General features: G+C 34.2%; 1 protein-coding gene across 10 annotated transcripts in view; it reads right to left on the minus strand.

Moving 5' to 3' along the window:
• The window catches only part of pnut (septin 7-like protein pnut), a 394,868-nt gene that overhangs the window by 54,538 nt on the left and 318,670 nt on the right, over positions 1-21,660 (minus strand). For all 10 annotated transcript variants that reach the window (XM_069817912.1, XM_069817908.1, XM_069817909.1 and 7 more), the window contains 2 exons: positions 10,621-10,756; positions 2,617-2,780 (listed from right to left, as the gene is read on the minus strand). In XM_069817912.1, the coding sequence (XP_069674013.1) occupies positions 2,617-2,780; positions 10,621-10,756 (300 nt within the window). The remainder of the gene's footprint in view (positions 1-2,616; positions 2,781-10,620; positions 10,757-21,660) is intronic.

The raw sequence follows: 21,660 nt of genomic DNA on the forward strand, positions 1-21,660 counted from the left end.
TATATTAATGAGATAGTAGACTTACGAATCAAAGCTGGCATAAGGGCTCAATTGTAAATGATTGGGTTGTTCTTCTACAAACTGAAATACGGTATTGTTATAAAAGATCCCAAAAACAATAACTGAGCACTTCTTTTACCAACCGAGATATTCATTACGTGTTTTCTGCTATAATTATAATTATGACTGGGCCTTTTTTTACTGGCCAGATGCGACTTCTGAAAAAATACAACAAAATGGAGGGGGGAAAAAAAGAAACAAACAAACAAACAAACAAACAAAGAAACTGAAAAAAAAATCGCCAGTATCAACTACTAGTTATTTAGCATTGATGGCAATGGTGATAGAAAGATGGTATTTGGAGAGACGAGGCCGAGGATTCGCTATAGATTACCAGACATTTGCCTTACAGTTGGGGAAAAAAAACTTCTGAAAAAACCCAACCAGGCAATCAGCCCAAGTAGGGATCAAACCAGCACCTAAATACAACTCTGGATCGACAGGCAAGCATCTTAGCCAACTTAGCTACGTCAGTGGCGGCTCTCACCTGCCTTAGCATTACAGAACATCTTTAATTGAAAATATCATAACTCCAAGAACAAGAGGCAAAAGAAATTATGACCTATTTTGACGTACACATCCAAGGACTCCTTGAAACAAAGAAAGAAATATAAAATTTTAACCATCCACTATGGCTTAAATGTGGAAATGTAATATTATTCAAACAATCAAACCTACATTTTGCATTCGCTTTCCATGTTTGAGACTGATTTCAAATACCAATGAGTTTAAATGGAATTTATGATGGATAAAGACAGTGTTTAAGATTTCCTCATGGTATTTTCACTTTTCCTGTCATCATTCTACCACTTCTCCGTAATTCACACAACAATCCTTATTAACTATGTAGAAAGACATAAAATATCTCATTTCCCTATAACACCAACCCAATACAATTCTTATAGATACAGCATGTTCACTAACAAATAATTGTAGAATTTATTACAACTGAAAACAGTAACTCCTAGCCAAGAACACGAAAAAAAAAATCAATACAGAAAACAGAAACAACAAATAAATTAATAAATAAACAAAATAAGAATTATTTTGTTTGTTCATGGTCAATGATATTAATCAAGCAGGACCTGTGCTCTGAAGATTCATTTGGACATGACTTTGAACCGCAATTGGAATTATTACTTGGTTATTTTTTTCTGAGGTTTACACAAACAAACATCAGGTAAACCCGTGGTGATTCCTTGAACTCATGTCGCCAAAATACTAATAAATGAATATCAGGTAATCCCATGGTGATTCCTTGAACTCATCTCGCCAAATTACTATCCCATTATCATCAATCCTATCAATGCATAGTTAATATAGCTTTATTAAAATAGTCAATTTAAAAAATAGTAATGGACCCAAATAGACATATCCTAAGGAAAAAAATGGTGTGTAACCTCTCCGTGTGGCAGATGTGAAATTTAAACAGTTATGTACCGTACATTTAAACCTCGCCTAAGATTGGTAACAGAAACAGACCTTCCAACATGCCATTCTTCTTCATTTCTGTTCTTCCTCTCTCAAATTCTGCAACCAATTTTTTATGGTGGCGTACAAAGGATAACAATCCCTCAATGAACCCAACATATCCAAACAAATTTCCTTGCCATACAACCCTTTAAAAATAGGTACTTTTCACGTGTTTGCAAAAAATGCTGTATTTACTTAGGACACACTCCTAATTGCGTATGTCACAAGGAAGTGGGACTATGAAAAGAAACAGCTGCACTCAGACACATAACTGGATGCTCGAGATTGTGTAAATGTCAAGTCATCCAGGAGAAATGCAGTCAGTACATTATCTAGCAAAAATAACGATTAATAGAATTTCAATAATATCGGGTAATAGAATTTAATGGTATTAAACAGCTATTGACGATTAGTAGAAACGACAACAGTTGAAGATGATAATAAATGCTCCGTTCTATTAACTATGGCCAGCCTAGCTATTGCAACAACTGATATAACGTAAATATTAGAAGTAAAAAGATATACATTAAATTTTAAAAAATCACTGAGCTAGTTAGATATTTACAGTAGAGTGAAACAGGTGATCCTTCAAGTCCTAATTAATATTATTCTAAAGATGAAACTAATTTCCATGGTTGATAATCCCAAATAATTCTTTACAATAATTGTATCCTATCCATGCCGAATATTTATCTATGTGACATGAAGTGTGTCGAGGTAGGGGACAGAAGAAAATGCTCTGAATTAGGGTAGCAACAATGAAGAGTTATTGACATTAAGTGGAAGTACAGATTTACCCAACAATAACTGACTGTAGGTTTAGTTCTAAATTAGCAAGACTTCTATATTAAGGAAAACCTACGTTTTAATATATAATATTCTATTCACACAACCTATGTTGATCTGAATTTCTTAGAAGAGTACAATTTTGGGACTTCGAACAGTCTGACTACACAAATCCCATAAATACATGAGTCCAGAGTGCCATATCTTAGACCACAGAGACCAACAGACTTTATTAAATGTAATGTTCATCAAATACTCAACTGTCCCCAATGTAATATCCGTGAGAAAAGTACGTACTCTTTGGAATTGGCCTCAAGGCTCCTTCTGCGCAGTTCCTCCAGTGTTACGTTGTTACTTTGTTCCCAGGCCTGCTTCTCCTTCTCGTAGGCTCGTCGCTTCTCCTCCAGTTCGTTTATTTGCTGCTCCAGTGCCTTCTTCATCTGCTCGTGCCGACGTTGAAGCTGTTATAACAAAGTATCAACATCGTTCTTCATATGACACACGTTTAAGAGCCATTTTTAAGCTACGCAATAGCCTGCAAGCAGATCACATGAAGGTGGAGCCCCTCCCTCCACAAAGAAAACGTGTGACATATCTATCAGTAACAACAAAACACATAATAATAATAATAATAATAATAATAATAATAATAATAATAACCCGTAATGCTACAGCGTTTTTTAAGGACCCAGACCAACCAGCCGGCTGCTGACCTCATGGCCACATGTCGAAGCAGAGGTGGACGATCATCTAACCAGAATGGAGGTATCATGTAGTTAGGACGATGATTCCACCAGCCGTTATAGCTGGCTTTCGTAACCGGATTTCGCTACCTATCATAGCTCCCCAAGTGCATTACAATTCTGGATCGGCACCAGTTCCATACATTGGCCGAAATTTCATGAGAAAATTTATCCCACCATGAGGACTCGAACCAGCGCGCATTCCGTAATGTGAGTCTTTTAGGCAGGACCATGATGCCACGTCACGAAACAATAAAACACATCTGAATTGTAATTATAAGAAAAACCAGTGTTTTCAGTAGCATATGTTTCGAGTTCAGAAGAATAATTTTTGTGATACTTTGGTGTGAAAATGTTGTAGTAAATTGCTGAGAATATTGTTGAGTGTTAACATGCCAAATGTACTGTATCTATACATTAGAATAGTGACTATAATAGGATAGAGATTAATGTGAAAGCTGACTCACTGGGAACAACAATCCCAAAGAGTAGCTCTCCATAAGTCTAATAGAGAGATTCCCATTTCCTTGCCTAACCTGATAAGTGCTACTGAAGCAAATATGTACTGTGCTTTACAAATGACAAGCAGTTTGTCCTCCAGAGCCTCACGACTTATGTCCTATCAGGAGTGGAAGAAAAGGAGTAGGATTCTCTATGTATGAAGAGGTAAGATTCCACTAATATTAGTGTCCATTGGCTGTTGTGTAATTCACTTCCCATTTAAAATGTACAGTACTGCATTAATGACTCGGTGCAAGAACCCCAAAATTTTGCATCAAGATCAACACTGTGGAAGTCTTAAAATCGAACGGTTGTAACTGCTTAAATATTCATAATCAGACTTACGTTCATATGAAATTTCTGCTCAAAATAACTTACAGAACTGATTCCTAAAGCACGAGTCATGCTTTGTGAATCACCCTGTAACTTATATATGATTGTAAATAAAACATTAACCTGCAATGAGGTAGCTCAATAGTAAAACACTGGACTCATTTTCGCGAAATTCCAGCTTCAAATTCTGGAGTTTTTAGTGGTTTTCTCGATCATAAAGTAACTAGGAAACTAGTAAATGCCAGATTGGTCTCCATTTCCAGTAAAAACAAAGATACAGACACTGCTTCACAAGAGCTGAATACCTAACAACTGTATATAATGGACATGTCTGCAGATAATGCCACCAGAAGACAATATCTATGGGAGGTCGCAAACTGGTAGATAGTACCACTCCAATGTACCCACACTGTACTGGTATCATCCCAGAAAAAAATAGTCTGCGGTTGTGACATGACTTACATAAAAAAAAGCTGCCTGTCTGTTTCAGACAAGAAGAGTAGTCAGTTGCCATAGAGGCAAGCTACACGAATACAGAAATCTTTCTCCCCATCTCTTACCACGTGATTTATGTTGTGAAATTAAAAATAACGAAGTGCGTAAGTATAATTCTCATACTTCAGAAAATCTGGATGAATGAAACAATTACAGATGAAGGGATCATTCCTGCAGGCAGAATATGTTACTTTAACATTGGCGAAAAATATCCTATCAATTTTGCCTGAAACCTTTCTAAAAATCTATAATACAGGCCTTCTGGATTTATTCTCCTTACGGAGAAAGTCATGTGAAGAATTTTTAATATCTTAAGCCCCTTTACTGTTATGGACATGAAGAATTTTTAATATCTTAAACCCCTTTACTGTTATGGACATGAAGAATTTTTAATATCTTAAGCCCCTTTACTGTTATGGACATGAAGAATTTTTAATATCTTAAACCCCTTTACTGTTATGGACATGAAGAATTTTTAATATCTTAAGCCCCTTTACTATTATGGACATAGAATTTACGCATTTAGTAAGTTGAATGTTATGTAATGTAATGCTTCAGCAAATGATACTGCTTAATATATTCCTTAATTTCATATAAAATTGAGGGCATTAGATGTAAAATATTTGTTTGCCATACCCCTCAAAAAGGACAAATCACAGTTCCAACTACAATTACCCTGAAATTCCTACACCATCAGTGCATGTCACTACACCAATTGCTTTACAAGGGCCCTCCCCATCCATTACAACAGACTTCAATTGACTGCAATGGCTGAGATTCGAACGTGCCATCTTTAGCAGGATATGTTAACCACACATATAAGTTATTTGTGTCTCTCTTGGTTAAAAAGTTAAGTGTAAAAGTAGCACTATTCACTAATAGCAAAAGAATTTAAAATCACTAGCCTCAGTGAGGTTTGAACCCCGTGCCTCAGATTGAATGCTAAACATGCAAATCACTAGACCTCTGAGGTGACTGACGTTTAGAAGAACAGAAAGACAATATTAAAAGATACACTTCTCTATGAGAACATAACTGTGTTCTAGGGATAAACAAAACTAACTGTCGTTCTCACTTGTTGTAATCGTTGCATTTGTCTTTCGAGTCTCGTCTCAACTCTCGTGTGCTTCAAGTCTTGCTCATCATTCTCGAAATAGCAATTGGTCAGAGTGGAAAGATTTCGTAACTTTGAATAAAATAACAAAATAGTATCATAGTTATCAAAATGTTCTGTTTTTATTATCAGGTATTATCTATGGTTATATAAATAGAAAAAAAGTTTCCAAATAAATTTGCATTTCTAAGAAACAGAAAAAACAACGTTAAATAACATGTTAATATATATATATATATATATATATATATATATATATATACATACACATATATATATATATATATATATATATATATATATATATATTACTCGAGATTGCACATTTGATCTCAAACATACGAAAAAAAAATTTCTAGTCTTTTAATAAGGGCCTAGTAATTAAATAAAGATTATTATAATTATACTTCGGAAAATGTGTTATATGACTGAATTATACACTGAAAGGTTCAGATGATGTTTCAAATAGACTACTTGATTGTTTATACATATATAATAGTTGTCAAAACAGGTAAAAGTTCAGTGTGGACTAGTGTAGCGTGACAAAATTTTTTGGGTAAGCTGGGCTGAGGGCATAGTTCGGAAGTAGTGATCTAGGCTGTGCTTTACGTCATTAAAAGTAAACGAAACACGGAAACGCTCCTGTTTTTAATTAACTAAATTCTAAATTGATCTTGTCCGTTCTTCGAAAATGTTTGATTGAACTTGTCCCTTCTTCGAAAATGTTTGGGAAAGCTCAGCTTACCCTGCCTACCCTGAAGCTTCGCCACTGAGTGTGGTATAAACAACTGTGACGATTCAAGGCTGCTTGATGTTCGATAGCTGACAACTCCCACTTGACAAGCAGTCAACAACATATGCAATACTGTCGTGCGGGTTTTCAGCTTTGCAGGCGCTGTTATTCTTGATTTCTCGATCATTGTTCAACTCTACTGTCGTTCTGTTAACTTACTAATAAATATCCAACTTTACCTTCCTTACCGATAGTTATGCCACATATTTCATACATGAATGATGGTCTGTGCCAATATGTGATCTGCTTGCAAACTGTTGTGTAGCTTAAATGCAAAACTAGACAAATTGTATGTCCTTTTTGTAACAAGTAAAGGGAATAGTCACAGAGATTTTCAGCGAACTTTAACAATACATGTTGGCTGACCAACAGTAAGACCCCCATGCTATTGCCACCGTTTGCTTCCATGAACGCTTTGTGCAATTTCACCATGACTACATTAGCATTATGAGCTCATACTGCTGTGCCAATACTCTGTTGAAAATACTACATGAAATGTTCTGGACATGTGAATTTATCATACAACATTAGACTTTACTTTCGTAATTTTATTGGATATTAGAAAACGTTAAAAATGGAGAACTGATTCCAAATCGATTTTCTTTTCTGATGAAGATTGATTTCATCTACATAACCACATTGCATCACGTAATAACTGATACTAATCAGTACACAAACCAAGAATCGTGAATGAGGTTTCACTGTATGACGAAAAAATAGGGGTATGTCCATAGAAGCACTGGACCTTCCTTTTCCTTCCAACAGTGTGAAGTATGTAAGTCACACTTTAGAACGATTGTGTGATGAATTAACAAATGCAATATGTTTCACAGAGTATTTGCAGTAGGATAACACCATAGCTCAAATTACTAATGTATCTATAACAATAATGAACTGCGAGTTTGCAGAGGTATACAGCAACAGTAACATAGAGGCCTTTCCACTGGTCGGCAAACATACATTACATCAACATTCGCTGAGACTCTCTGTATAATGACATTATAATATACAGAAGTTAAAAAGTTTTAAATCTCTTATGGTACGATCTAAACTGATCATGAAATGCAATGAATCATTCATGAAACTGGCTGAACACAATTTCATTAAGCTTAGGTGGGTTGCAGGATATAAATGGATTCAAGGCAATGAAACAGCCAATAAATTGGTTAAGTAGATTGTTAGGAACGGGATAATTATTGAAATACACAGTATTGGCAAATAATTATCAAAGGCTGCAGGTATTTAAATTTAACAGAAAATATCTGCAATGGGTTGTTCATCTGCTAATTGAATCCCATGGGAATTAAAGCAATCTATTATTATTAGAGGGTTCTAGACATTCAATGAAAAATGAAACTACTAGTAGACTATTACATATCAAGATAAAGGTTTATATGTTAAACAATACAGTAAAATCCCTCGTATTTGGCACCCAAATAACTGGCAATACCAAAACAATGGCACTTTTGGTTAGGCAAAAAAGAAAAAATAGTCATTCATGTGAAAGAGAAGAGTCTGACGAAGATGTGAGTGGTTTTCGTAGATCGCACATGCCATATATTGTTTACTCTCTACACGGTTCATGTTGTTGTTGTTTTCTAATGCCAGGCGTTTGACAATAAAGTCATTTGACCTCTAGCACTCCAATATTTTTCAAAGATATTATCACGACCAGCCACTGAAGCACAGATTTTGAGGTGTTCCGAATCCATTTCTTGGTTTGAGTTGCATAATGGGCAGTGAGGGGACTGATATATTCCAATTCTATGCAGGTGTTTGGCCAAACAATCATGGCCTGTTGCCAATCTAAATGCAGCTACAGATGATTTTCGTGGTAAATCGGGAATTAACTGTGGATTTTGATGCAGAGAGTTCCATTTTTTCCCTTGGGATTGTGTTATCAAATTTTGTTTGTTGAAGTCTAAGTATGTAGATTTAATAAATCTCTTCACAGAGTAATACGTAGATTTAGTAACAGGTCTGTAAGTAGCAGTGCTGCCCTTCTTTGCTAAAGCATCCGCATTCTCGTTTCCCAGGATTCCACAATGGGATGGTATTCATTGGAATACAATTCTTTTCTTGAGTGATATTAATTGAGAGAGCATTTTAGTTATTTCTGCTGTTTGAGATGAAGGTGTGTGTTTAGAGACGATTGATGGAATAGCTGTTTTGGAGTCTGACAATGTAACTGCATTCCTAAATTTATTGATGTGGCATAGAAGATTCCTGAGACATTCACTTATTGCAATGATTTCACCATCAAAACTTGTTGTTCCATATCCAAGAGATCTATAAAGTGAGAAGAGACAGCAAGTAACACTTGCACCGGCACCTTGTTCTCTGGAGATCAAGGATCCGTCGGTGTATAACTGAAGCCAGTTTTGTGGAGGGTACCTAATATTAATTGTCTCTAAAGACAATTGTTTCAGTATTTCAGTGTTTACTTCTGATTTTAGTATTTCTTCTGTTAAATTTAGATTATATTCTATATTTAATAGAGTTAAAGGGTTTGGTTTAATTTGTAAGTTTTCTTTTAAATTCGGGATATTGATTTTCTGTTTTAATTCTTGAACAACGGATATGAAACTTTTTTGAGTTTTCAATCTACAGAGAGGACTGTATGAATGCCAATTGTTTCCTGGTAATCTGATAAGTTTTTCATATTGAATCAGTGCTTTTTCTTCTACACGGTTCATATATGAAAACATAGACAAAAAAACCCATATGTCCCTAGAGTAGAGGGTAGCATCGGTAATCTGTCACTTGGGCCTTGCAAACTATGAGCATAGACAATATCTTTCAATTTAACACTTGAACTTGCCTATTTAGAAGGGGTGTTGGGATGAGTCTAAATATGAAAGTGTGAAATTCTCTGTTCCTACAGCGCATAAACATTTTATTTGAGTCATAGATAGTATCATGACTATTACCACTAAGCGCTGCTGTTGCACAATGAATTCTGTGAAAGGCAAGCGAAATGTTCTTATGCTCAAATCATCAAGCACTACTTCATAGTCCTTATAGTTGAGACACTGGTTACACTGCTCTTCACGTCACATGACTCACATGACCGCCATTTAAAACTGTATTAAGGTTACGAAAACTTTTTGGGCTGGGTGCACACAGAATCAGATGTGATGCAGCAAGGCGAGATGCGACGTTTTGTTTTACAACGCCTCGTGACAACTTAACACGGTCTGCTCGCGACAACTGATTTGCTGGCTGTGTGGGTTGGAAAACTGGCGGACTGTCTACATGAGAAATTCTATTATTTTTTATTATTATTTCCTAAGGACACCTAATACACCTAAAAATCTATGCAATTGAAAGTGTCTTAAAATTAAATACTACTAATGTACTGCACAAACGTCATTTTGTATGTTTATGACTACTTCACGACTCACAATAAAGAAAAATAATATATTAAATCAATGAAGAGTGATAGTATAGAGCAGAGAATTAGGCTTGCTACAAATTATTATTATTAATAAATTATTATTAACGTAGTGCTTTCATCTCATTTGCAATTATATATACTATCTATCACTCTAATGAAACTTTTATGCACTGTAGAAACAGAAAATTTTACACTTCCCTATTTAGACTCATTCAACGCCCCTTCGAAACAGGTGAGTTCATGTGGTAAATTTAAAGATATCATTTCTGTGCATTGTTTGTAAGGCCCAAGTGACAGCTTACTGATGCTACCCGATCTACTTCAGGAACATAACGGGGTTTTCTGTCTAGAACCACTCACATCTTCATCCGACTCTTCCCATTCGCATGAATGACTTTTTCTTTTGGCCTAGCCAAAAATGCTGCTGTTTTGGTATTGCTGGTTATTTGGGTGCTGGATACGAGGGATTTTACTGTATATAGAAAAGTTTGGAAAGAACATGTTCTCCAAATGAACAATAAGAAAATACCAAAGATACTCAAATATGTTTCTTCTCGTCAAAGAAGTGTGGGGTGACCAGAATGACAATGGATTGAGACTGTAACAGACCAGTGAGGTCTAATATGGGGCTGAATCATGATGAATATTAGTACTTGACTGGTGTACTGACACCATACAAAAGAGATAGCAAGGGAGGGGAGAGAGGGCAAGAAACAAAGGGTAAGGGATAGGGAAAATTAGGAGAGGGGGATGCACAAAGAGGGAAGGGGAAAGATGAGTACTGAAGGAAGAATGAAAAGAGAGAAAAGGTGTGGAAAACAATGGAAGGAGAAAGGGGGAAAAAAACAGAAAAAGGAGGGGCACTTGTTACTTTTAGTTTAAAAGTTTGTTACAAAGAGTGTAAGTTAGGAAACATGAAACTTACATCTGCTTCTGAATCCTTTAGCTTTTGTTTCTTTTCCCGAACTTTCATTTCAAACACCTGTTCCATTTCAGACTCCATCTTCTTCATCTTGGCTTCGTGGTCTCTCTTTTCTTCTTCCATTTGCGCCAGAGGATTCCTGCACATCCAATAAACACATCAATGCCAACAAATTGTTATCAATATAATTTTCACTAAATCTGTAGCTTCCAAAGCACACATTTCAGTTTTAAAACATACAGTGGGTCCTCTTTTATACTACAAACATTAAGCAATCACAGAGCAGTTTGGTTTATTAGAAAAAAGTACTAAGTTACTAGTTCACATAATGGATTTTTTATCCCAATCTATGAAATACATCATCTCTGTATGATGTAAAACACTGACATTCACTGACAGTATATTGTGATATTTTGCTTCCGAATTTCTTTTGAAACTGATAACTTTGTGATTATCTGTAGATTAACTATTATTACTTCGACTGTATTATACTTTACATGAGTTCTTTATGTGTGTTACAGAGACATTCCTCACAGCTCAAAAAAAAAAAAAATAATAATAATAAAAGAGCCTGCTTATAACACAGTTATATGTAACAATGTTCTTTTAAAATACATTGAAAAAATAAAGATACTTTCGTTGAATGCAATGTTATAAAGTTTAACAACAATTTTCTCTGCAGGCGTTAACATGTTTGGTTTTATGGGCAGTTGATTTTAAATTTTGCATGGTGTAATGCGAGATTCAAATGACATCAAGTGCAAAAAAAAAAAAAAAAAAAAAAAAACAATACCAGTAAGCATAATGTTTTAAAACCTGAATTACAAATACAGTGCTGATATGCAAAATTTCAAAAATGAAAATCTATGTTGCACTGTAATCCGTGGATAATGCAAGATTAACAAGTTTGTTTTCTTCAGTGATAAATGTAATATACATATACAATGAAGTCTGAACTGACAAGTAAAACTATGTGATTAAATAAAATTAGATCTTCGAATGCTTCTGCATAAAATTTACAGAATGACAATCAATAAAACCATTAATAAACCTAAAATGGTAAAATTCGGGACACAATTTAAAGATATTTACAATGTGCTTAATTGGTTTCTACTTTTAAAAACACATATCTATGTTATTTCCAGATAAAACTGCCAGTAAAGTAATGGAAGTCACAAAATACTGTAACATTGTTCTGCTACACACTGCTAAATATTGTCATACTCGTTCTTCAAATAAGCTTAGCCAATATACATTTATAAAACACAAAAAAACACTGTTCAACAATGAAACTACAGCAACCATTACCGACAAAATTTATCTCAACATTCTAACACATCACAGTTACTTGGTCAACGTACAAAAATGCAAACAAGATACAATTCACTACATTATACAGTTTGGACTTCATTAGAATCAATATTAGGTGAATCAAGCAACGAAAACAAATGACGTTACATATATTGTGCCTGTCAGCTGTGTTATGTGCAATAATGCCACTTACAGTTACAGCCTCATGTGTAGAATATTGTGGAAGTCATAAAAAAATTTACTTGGCAACAGTGCTAAATTTTTCACATTACAAATATACACTAGATCGTTTTGCTGTCTAATACTTCAGGTCATAATAAAGCTTTTTTAAGCCTTTATCCGATACAACTACTCATAAAATACCATATCTTCTCAAGTACTCCATTCTTTTTAAGTAGCTACGTGCATCCATTTTATGACAGCCAGAAAAAAATGTTAAAAATAAAGACAATGATAAACAGTGCTTCTTAAGAATACTTCACTACCAACTTAAAAAATTAAATTTCACTCCCAGCACACCTTCATCAGTTTCTAAGTTTGTTACCTACTCTTTGTGATTCGCTACTTTAATACAAAATGATATGAGGAATTCATATTCAGTATCAATATTAGTGCATTAATTATATTAAAACCAGCTGAATACTTATGATTCATGCCAAAACCCTACAGCAGCCAAATGAACACACAAATAATTGAAGTTCAAGAGTAAGAGTAGAGTAGGCTGGATAGGTTAGGTTAGGTTCAATCAGTTGAATGTATAGTTATTTTCTGATGATTACTCATATGCTAGGATTTATGGAGAAATCATCCATATGAGGACACCAGCTATAACTTCCTGTTTCCACCTTCTGCTACCAGAATTTTCTATATATTTTTTTCATTTTATCTTATTTCTATTTTATACAAGCATGCGAATGGCTAGACAAAAGAGGTTCCGAACTATGAAAAATCATCTCTTGTGAGTTTTCTATTCAATTTAGCAACAAAAATAGTTTCTGAAGCTCCTGGCAAAAAGAGTGATCAATATTTCATCATCAATATTGTCACTAGCAAGTTCGAAAACTTGCATTAATTTTTTAATTTTCATCCTAATTTATGATTAATATCATTAACTTACATTAATGTACACCATTAGATACTACCATCTGGGTTGTGTTAGTGTGCAACATATTAAAGAAAAGCGGTGCTACTGATTTTGTGAATAAGCCATACACACCACTTTTTGGGAAATCTATGAAAAATACATGTGGAGTATTTGAGGGAATACAGCTTTACATTATACATCTACGCAGGTATTAACAAAATGTAAACTTCCACATAATTTAAAATTCTTTACCATACACAGATCTTCATTATAAAATGTTAGCTTCAAATTGTCTTTCTAGTAGTGGCAAAGAAATGGTCATAGATAGGAATAATGCTTCACGAATCTACTTGTACAAATTCCTGTTTCAAAGGTACAACATATGTAAGCACAAACACGCACACCACATACACTTGGACAGATCTTCATAAACTAAAGAGTAAGGCTGTTAAATAAACGACGAGATAATACATTATTTACATAAAGTCTCCATTCAAACTGCAATCTAGTATTTACTTCAAAATGGGTAAGCAAACATTTCTACACAAACTAACGAAGACTATGAAAATGGCTGTTTTACATAATTTTCCACTACCTAACACTCAACTGTAAAAGTTCAGAATTTTACATAGTAATGTCGAATTTAGTTATCATTCTCTTTCATCTAATCATCACTACCATCGCCATCTTCATCATCAAGATATTACGCCAATTCATTTGTATGTTACAATTTCATTCAATATTTGTAAAGACTTTCTAGTTTTCTTGTTCCTTTCCATTTAACTGAATATAGGCCGCTGGCATACATTCTCCTGATGTGATCTTTCCAGTTCCCAAGAGAGAAAATCCAATATTAGGATAGCTGCCCTTAAAGGATTACCAAACTGATACAGCATACTATTACACGACAAACAGATCTGAGATCCTGGGAAATATGTGAACGAAACTGCTTGATTCCACTTTCTTTTCTGCAACCATTTTCTCCCCTAAACCTGTCCCCCGTTCTGAACCACCTCCTCCTCCTCCCCGAGGCTGACCATCTGTTTAGTTCACAAACTGAGAATCTGTGGTTGCCAATTTGCTAAATCTTCAGCTTTTCGTGTCACTTATGAATCTGTGGTATGTGTGCATCTATATAATTATAATATTAGTAAAATTCAATTTTTATCAGCTGACCTGTTAACAATAGACAAGAGATCACTTTTAAGTTCATTCTATGTACTGGTATTAAAAAGTATCTGAAAAAAAAAACGTTATTATATTTTTTTCTGTATTAATGACAAATTTATTATTACAGGAATATCTTTATATAAATATGACGTATATTACAAATACAACTCTAATCTCTATTCCTGGACGGTTTATATAGTGAATTCTCAAATGTTATTGCTGTTAGACTACATGCTTAAATTCATAAAAAGTTTCCGAGCTAACAGAACCATTCTATATAATACTCTGCTGGACGATGCTTCATATGATAACTTAAGGAAAGAGCTATGCTGTTAGTTTGTATGTATGTAACTTCAATTAAATTACACTGATACTACAAAGGTGCTAGTAACACAGAATGATAACTTAAGGAAAGAGCTATGCTGTTAGTTTGTATGTATGTAACTTCAATTAAATTACAGTGATACTACAAAGGCGCTAGTAACACAGAATGTTTTACGGAGAACAGTAAATACGGTATTTTAGGAGGTAGTAGTATGGACTCTTCAGGGTAAAATAGTTAATATAGACTTGTGTCCAATTTTCAATGGATGTGGAGAAATACCTATGCCGATGTTGCACATAAGAAGTCTTACAAAAGGTATGAAGGAGAGACAAATGACTTACTGATTGACTGAAAGCCTTACAAATGATCTGAAAGAAAGAAAAATTATTTACTGAGTGGATTTATCAATTATTTAAATGATATCAATAATTTGCAACAGTTCAAAGTAATTGTTAAAAAATCCCACCACCGACTTCAATGCACTTTTCAACTTTCTTCCCAATAGTACGTATAGCTCTTTTGAGGTTGTCTTGGCATCCTTTTATGAGCGACCAATTCGTCTTTTGTGTTTACTATTTCTTTGTAGACTTCACTTTTCATCCATCCCCAAAGATGATAATCTAAAGGACTAAATCAATGAACGTGACCACCACACATGATCCATTGTTCGACAGCTATGTGCAGGAGCTCTGTCATGCTGGAAGATCATGCTCAATCTTGTAGCCAAATTAACCTCCTCCAATAACAGTGGAAACTCGTTTTGCAGAAAGTATGCTGCGTGTGTGCGCCCTATAAAATGATTCGGTATCACAGTAGGCCCAATTAACTGATTATCAATCATAAAGCGCCACACATTTACAGAAGAGCGATGCCGAGAATTTGTAATGCAAGGCAATCAATCAATAAGTAATTTGTCTCTCTGTTATACCTTTTTGTAAGACTCTTTTTATGAGTAACATTCAAACAGCTGTATTTTCAAACCCACTGAAAATTGGACACATGTACATATGAACTTTTTCACTCCATACTACTATTCACTAATATATTTACCATTGCTCCTGAAACATTCGGTATAATATGTAATTAATTCACTCTAAATAATACAAATACGGCAAGACTCCCAAAATAATTACTATCATTGCGAGTTTTCATATGAAACAATTTTTTGCATATTTACAGTTTAGGTAAACTTTTCTCTGTAGTTTGCCAACTTTGCAATCAACAGTCTTGCCCAGGAACCTGATTTTTAGGCGAATAATAGATAGGATATCTACACATAACGAATGGAATGAATGTTTACCATAATTGCTTACCCATATTGCTACACAAATGTATTTGAAGAAAAACTACTTGTAATATGTACATGTACAACCTTAGGCTTTTATAGCAATATCCACTTTCTGAATTTTAAAGGGAATTTGTACCACATTTTTCTCACTTAAACATATTACTGCCTCTACTTTGGTAGTTAACTGCAGAGAAACAATTCAGTACATCATTAGCATGGCCTGTTCTTCAAAAAGAATTCTAAAAACGTGCGTCTATAAAGAGATTTCTTATTTCGTTTTTTATGTGCCTTCCCACATGCTACGCAATGTCAGCAATACCATAAATGTTACTGATCACTAATCTCACAGTCCACATTTTCAAAGGCCTGATACACAAAATAATGGAATAATAATTTACAAGTTGCTAATGAAAGTTCTTGTGAATAATGAAATTGTATTTTTCTGTTCCACGCAATAATTTACATATCTTGTAATTATTAAAAAATACATTAATGTATAGATGGCATCATAAATAGTTTATTTGCATTCCAAATAATTAATATACTGCTATATAAAAATGCATGAAAGATTTTATTTTCGTAGTCTGCACAATTTAATACGGTATCACAGTTTTCAATGTGATTGATGCTCATTTTTTATTTAGTGCATGAAACCTTTTATATATGCACATACAAATACTAGAATACACGGATGTTTAAACAAGTCTCAAAGTATCGCAGTTCATAGTTTGTGTTCCTCCATTCTGATTAAATCACAGAGATGGCTGTGAATGATGCACCCCATACTTCTATTCTATTTTCTCAGTTGAGTCTCTCAAATAGTCCTGTATATGCTGATGCTGATATAGCACTACTCCCAATTTCAAGTCTTCTGTAAGAAGCAATTCCTTCCCTGGAAGATGCACGAGTCTTGAATGTGTTTACTTTGATATACGAGAATCTTATTTAAAAAAATGCGACAATCTTTTTCGAGATCCTGCAGGTTCTTCTCAATAAAGTGTACCAAGCAATTTCTAAGTAATTTGACAGAATGTGTCTGATCTTTACATTGAATAGTTTGATAACTGTTCCAAGCAAGAGTCAGGCCAGTTTCTGGCAAGATTTAAGCTATAAAATAAATAATTGTCGCAAAAATGCACAAATTAAAAATTATATTTGTGTAAATAAGCTGCCACGGTAGTCTAGTGGCTAGAGCGCTGGACTTATAATCTTGTGGACCCAGGAATGATCCCCGATGTATCCTCGACTTATAACTTGTGTTAGGCAAGCCTGTGGTCCAGATAACACAAGGGGTTTTCTCTGGGAGCTCCAGTTCACCTGTGGCATCCCAACAAATCTCTATAATCACCTCATCTCATAGCAGGTGTAGTATAGATCAGCCTCCTATGGCACACCCTGGGCAACGACTGTCGGTAAATTGGTCTATGAATGACTTCAGTCAAAGTATCCTCCATGAATATTTAAAAAAGTGCAAATTACGCAAAGCTTGTGCAACATTCTAAATAACTGTCAGAAAAATAAAATTAACATGGTTTATAGGAACAAAAAAATTATGTAATTTGCTTCTTGGAGTTTATTGCTTCCAACCCTCTTACCATACTCTATGTAAGTAAATTCTCAGACCTATGTTTAGAATTAATTATTACTGTTGAATTTACATCTATTAAAATAGGTTTATTTTTATAAGCACTCCAAACACTGCCCATCCCATTGACATCTACAGATTCTCCAAATTTCCCATATCTCATTAAATACTATTTGCAATAGATTCTCTAGTTCACACGTTTCATAATTTCAACACAGATGAATTGTATCCTGAAACTGCAATAGTTGGGACTAAGTTACCAGAATTTTGTCATAAATGGAGAGACAAATTTCCGAACTCACAACAAATAAGCGAGATGAATGCCAAACCACAGAAACAGATCCAATCAAGTCACCATTAACAGTATTGTGCAAGATAACCAGAATGTAACACTGTATCAAGAATCTGCTGATACCACTACACATTTGGAACAAAGTCAAGTTCTTTTAGTACCGGTACCACCCACCTTTCATAATTTGGTATACCTTGTTAGCAATGATTAATTAAAATGTGGGAGGTTTGAACAGAACACCGTGTGTGTGTATACCTATGTATATACATATTTCCCTGTGTGTGATCTGAATGCATCATCTACATAAATTAATTAGAAATGTAATTAAGTTGATCTTAGACCTGCCATTTCTAAAACCAAAGTGTGCACTGGGTATTTTGTCTAAGGTCATTTATGCACGTCTTCACAGAGTAGCTTTGTCAGGATTTTGAAGAGGGTGCATTCCAGAGTGATGCTTCTGATTCCAAGTTACTAACATTTTCTTTACCAAACAACCAAAACTAAACTTTTTTGTTTTCGGAATTTAGTGATATGGTGAATAAGCAAGCAGTGTAGTTGGCGCAACTTGTAATTAGTATGTAGCTTAAGTGCTTTGCTTCTATCTGCAGGAGATTCTTAAGCTATAACCCATTTCATGTGATGTTCATTGTTCAATAAACTATATATGGTGCAAACGCTTTTGGGTTTTTACATTTTATCACAAATGCAAAAATAACCAAAGTTCTGAGCTTAAGTATCAACTTTTATCAGCTGACCTGTTAACAACAGACAAGAGATCACTTTTAAGTTCATTCTATGTACTGGTATTAGAAAGTATCTGAAAGAAACATTATAATATTTTTTACTATAAAATTTACATTTACGAGCTCTATAAACCTAGCCAACATTTAATGAATCATCAAAATAAAATGGCGAAGTAGCAGCAAACAAATAATTATCTGTCAACAAGTAATAAACAGGCCATGTTAACAATGTAAATGCCGAAACTATAGGTAATATGTATTTTACATTGTTAATACTCTTTCGACAATTAATGGCACAAATTTCCAAATACACAGGCAACACCTTATAAATATAGGCTACATTAATCATGCAAAACTGAGTCCTTACAAACTTCTGTATATGGCCTATAGTGAAACCCAAGTTTATTATTATCGGTATTTATTATCAAAAATATTCTGCAAGCCTGGTGAAAATGTTTCAATTAAATGTTTATAATAATGACTATTTTGCAACCAGGTTCCTCAGCTACATAAAGATTAATTTTTGGTCCTACAGAATATATCTGCTATGGTAAAAAAATTCGTTTTGGCACCAGGGATCGAACCTGGGTCCTTGGTTCTACATACCAAGTGCTCTAACCACTGAGCTACGCCAAAGTTTGATCCATTGCTGTGGATTGAACTTCGGCGTAGCTCAATGGTTAGAGCACTTGGTACGTAGTTCAATCCACAGAACTGGATAGCTCAGTGGTTAGAGCACTTGGTACATAGAACCAAGGATCCAGGTTCGATCTCCGGCGCCAGAACGAATTTTTCTCCTAATAACCATAGGTTCCTCAGATTTGTCCATAATGAAAGTTTCCTCATATGTTTATAATTTATCAATATTGTAAGCACATGTAAAGAATAACATTTTTAAATATTTACTTTTCCAGTAAAAACACATTTTCACAGCTTTTTACACACTCTGTTAGTGAATACCACGCATTCAAAGAGTTCAAGTTTAAGTGAGATACCCATCATACCATAGCTTTAGAAAAAATTCAAAACTGCAGATTATATCACCTAGTGCCAAACGCCTGTAAGCATGAGAATTTGGTGTGCATATTTGTATTTCACAGTTAAGCTATTTGTTTAATGTATGTATCTGGTATTTTATGTAATTTTTTCTCATATATACCCATACTTGTACAATTCTTAGAGGCATTTAAAACTTGGGTTTCACTATAATTACAAATGCAAACAACAGAACAATGTTCTAATCACACTGTTAAAAAACGCATATCAATGCAAGCAGCACACAGTGTGAACACAAAAAGCTGCTCGAAGCACAGAGGGAGGAACTGGTTAAGACTTGCACAGCTGGAGGGAGAACGGATAGACCCTGACTGCCAAAGGCCAGGTCATAACACAACCTGCTACAAGAGGGATGGCTAACATCTAATAGAGATACTAAGTCTCTACACGGCAACAACAAACCCTCGAGAATGATGATTATATTTGCTGGACATATGACTAGTAAGTGTAAATAATAATAATAATAATAATAATAATAATAATAGTGTGTGTGTGTATGTAATGCTCTGAATTTAACAATGAAGTCATCATCCTTCTTGCTTCCCAAATTTTGATGGTAGGTCCACAAATATCCTAAGAGTTTCACAATTAGCCACGTGCTCCATCTCCATGTCCTCTTCTCTGGTGCACAGTAAGCATTTAGGTAAATTCAGTAGTCCAATACGATGGAGGTGTTTACTGAGGCAATCATGACCAGTAATCAATCTAAACATGGCCACGGCAGATTTTCGAGGTAGATCGGGAATTAGTTTTGGATCTTTAAATGATTCTTTCCATTTTGAATTTTGATGTTTTGCCTGTTCACTGTTACTTATTCTTTTTATGACTCACTTTATTGATTCATATGGGAACTGTAAATTTCTTTTATTTTTTCTTTACATAGATAGGCAGTCAATTTAGTTTTCAAAAAATATGTGCCAATTTATGAACATTTTATTACGAATTATCTGGTCCCAGAGCCATTAAAAATTTCCTACATTATCCAAATGTTCCCTTTCTACCCTGCCTTCTAACCTGAGCTATGCCAATCACATTCACAGTTTCTACACTACCCAGAACTTCTCTATCTCATAACCTACATTTCTCACGTCTCTCCTTTGTCAATCTTCCAATTCAGCATCAGATCTCCCATTGGCCTTTTCCAACGAATCCTCTCTAAGCATTTCTGAGTTTAGCTCGTATTAAAGGTCCGTAACTTTTTTTTTTTTGGTCAATTGATATAACATTTAACATAGTTTTTTAATTTGACACATTACCCAAAAGATAATAAAATAATGATAATATGAAAAATGATGGAATGAAAATGGAAAGCATTCAGAGAAAACTTCTTCTTTCTCTTAGGTTCAACAGCCTTTTTAGGCCAAGACTGTCACAATGATTCTCCTCCACTGTTCGAATAAGGATATAGTTACTGAACGAATTTACTCGCTAAGAGGTAGGCATCAACAATGAATAAAGTTTTCTGCTATTAGAAAAATTAATAATTAATTAAGTAAGAATGGTAGCCATGTTTCAAAAATAAGATTTAATAACATCGAAGTTTTAATAAATAAAACTGAAAATAATGCATTTATGAATTTATTAAGTAATAATGACGTAATTATAATAGCTGAATAATAACTCACTAGAAAAGTTTTTTGCAAATAGCTTTACTGATTAGTAAATGATAAAAAATTTAGACGTTATAAATTGGTAAATACTATACTTCAAATAAGATAGGATTGTATTAAGTTATAAATTTATTAGAAACACAATAGCAATGAATGAAAATGAGTGCATGCGATTGAATTGATTAAAGTGAAAATGATGTTGATCATGTAATTAGATTGACAAATAGTGTGTTTAAAGATAAGCCAACAGCTGTATTGAGGTTACGTAGACGATTTTGCTGACAAGCAACTGTGCAAGGTTAGACACTGCCATACATATACGCATAGAATGTACTGATTCAGCTATTCAGTTTGTTCACTTATTGTCGACATCTGCTAACCTCAATACGATATTTATTACATGAAATAGTTAAGTATTATGTAAACGAGGAACTAAAATTTAAATTTAAATGTCTGTTGTAAAAGATAATTGGATGAATATAGCAGCAGGCACGATTTATATACACTTGTTTATTATAGAATTAAAAAAAAAGAATTTCAAACTTAGCAAGTAAAGAAGTTTGAATGTTTAAGATAAAT

This window comes from Periplaneta americana, chromosome 2 (assembly GCF_040183065.1).
Source record: "Periplaneta americana isolate PAMFEO1 chromosome 2, P.americana_PAMFEO1_priV1, whole genome shotgun sequence".
Classification (NCBI taxonomy): Eukaryota; Metazoa; Arthropoda; class Insecta; order Blattodea; family Blattidae; genus Periplaneta; species Periplaneta americana.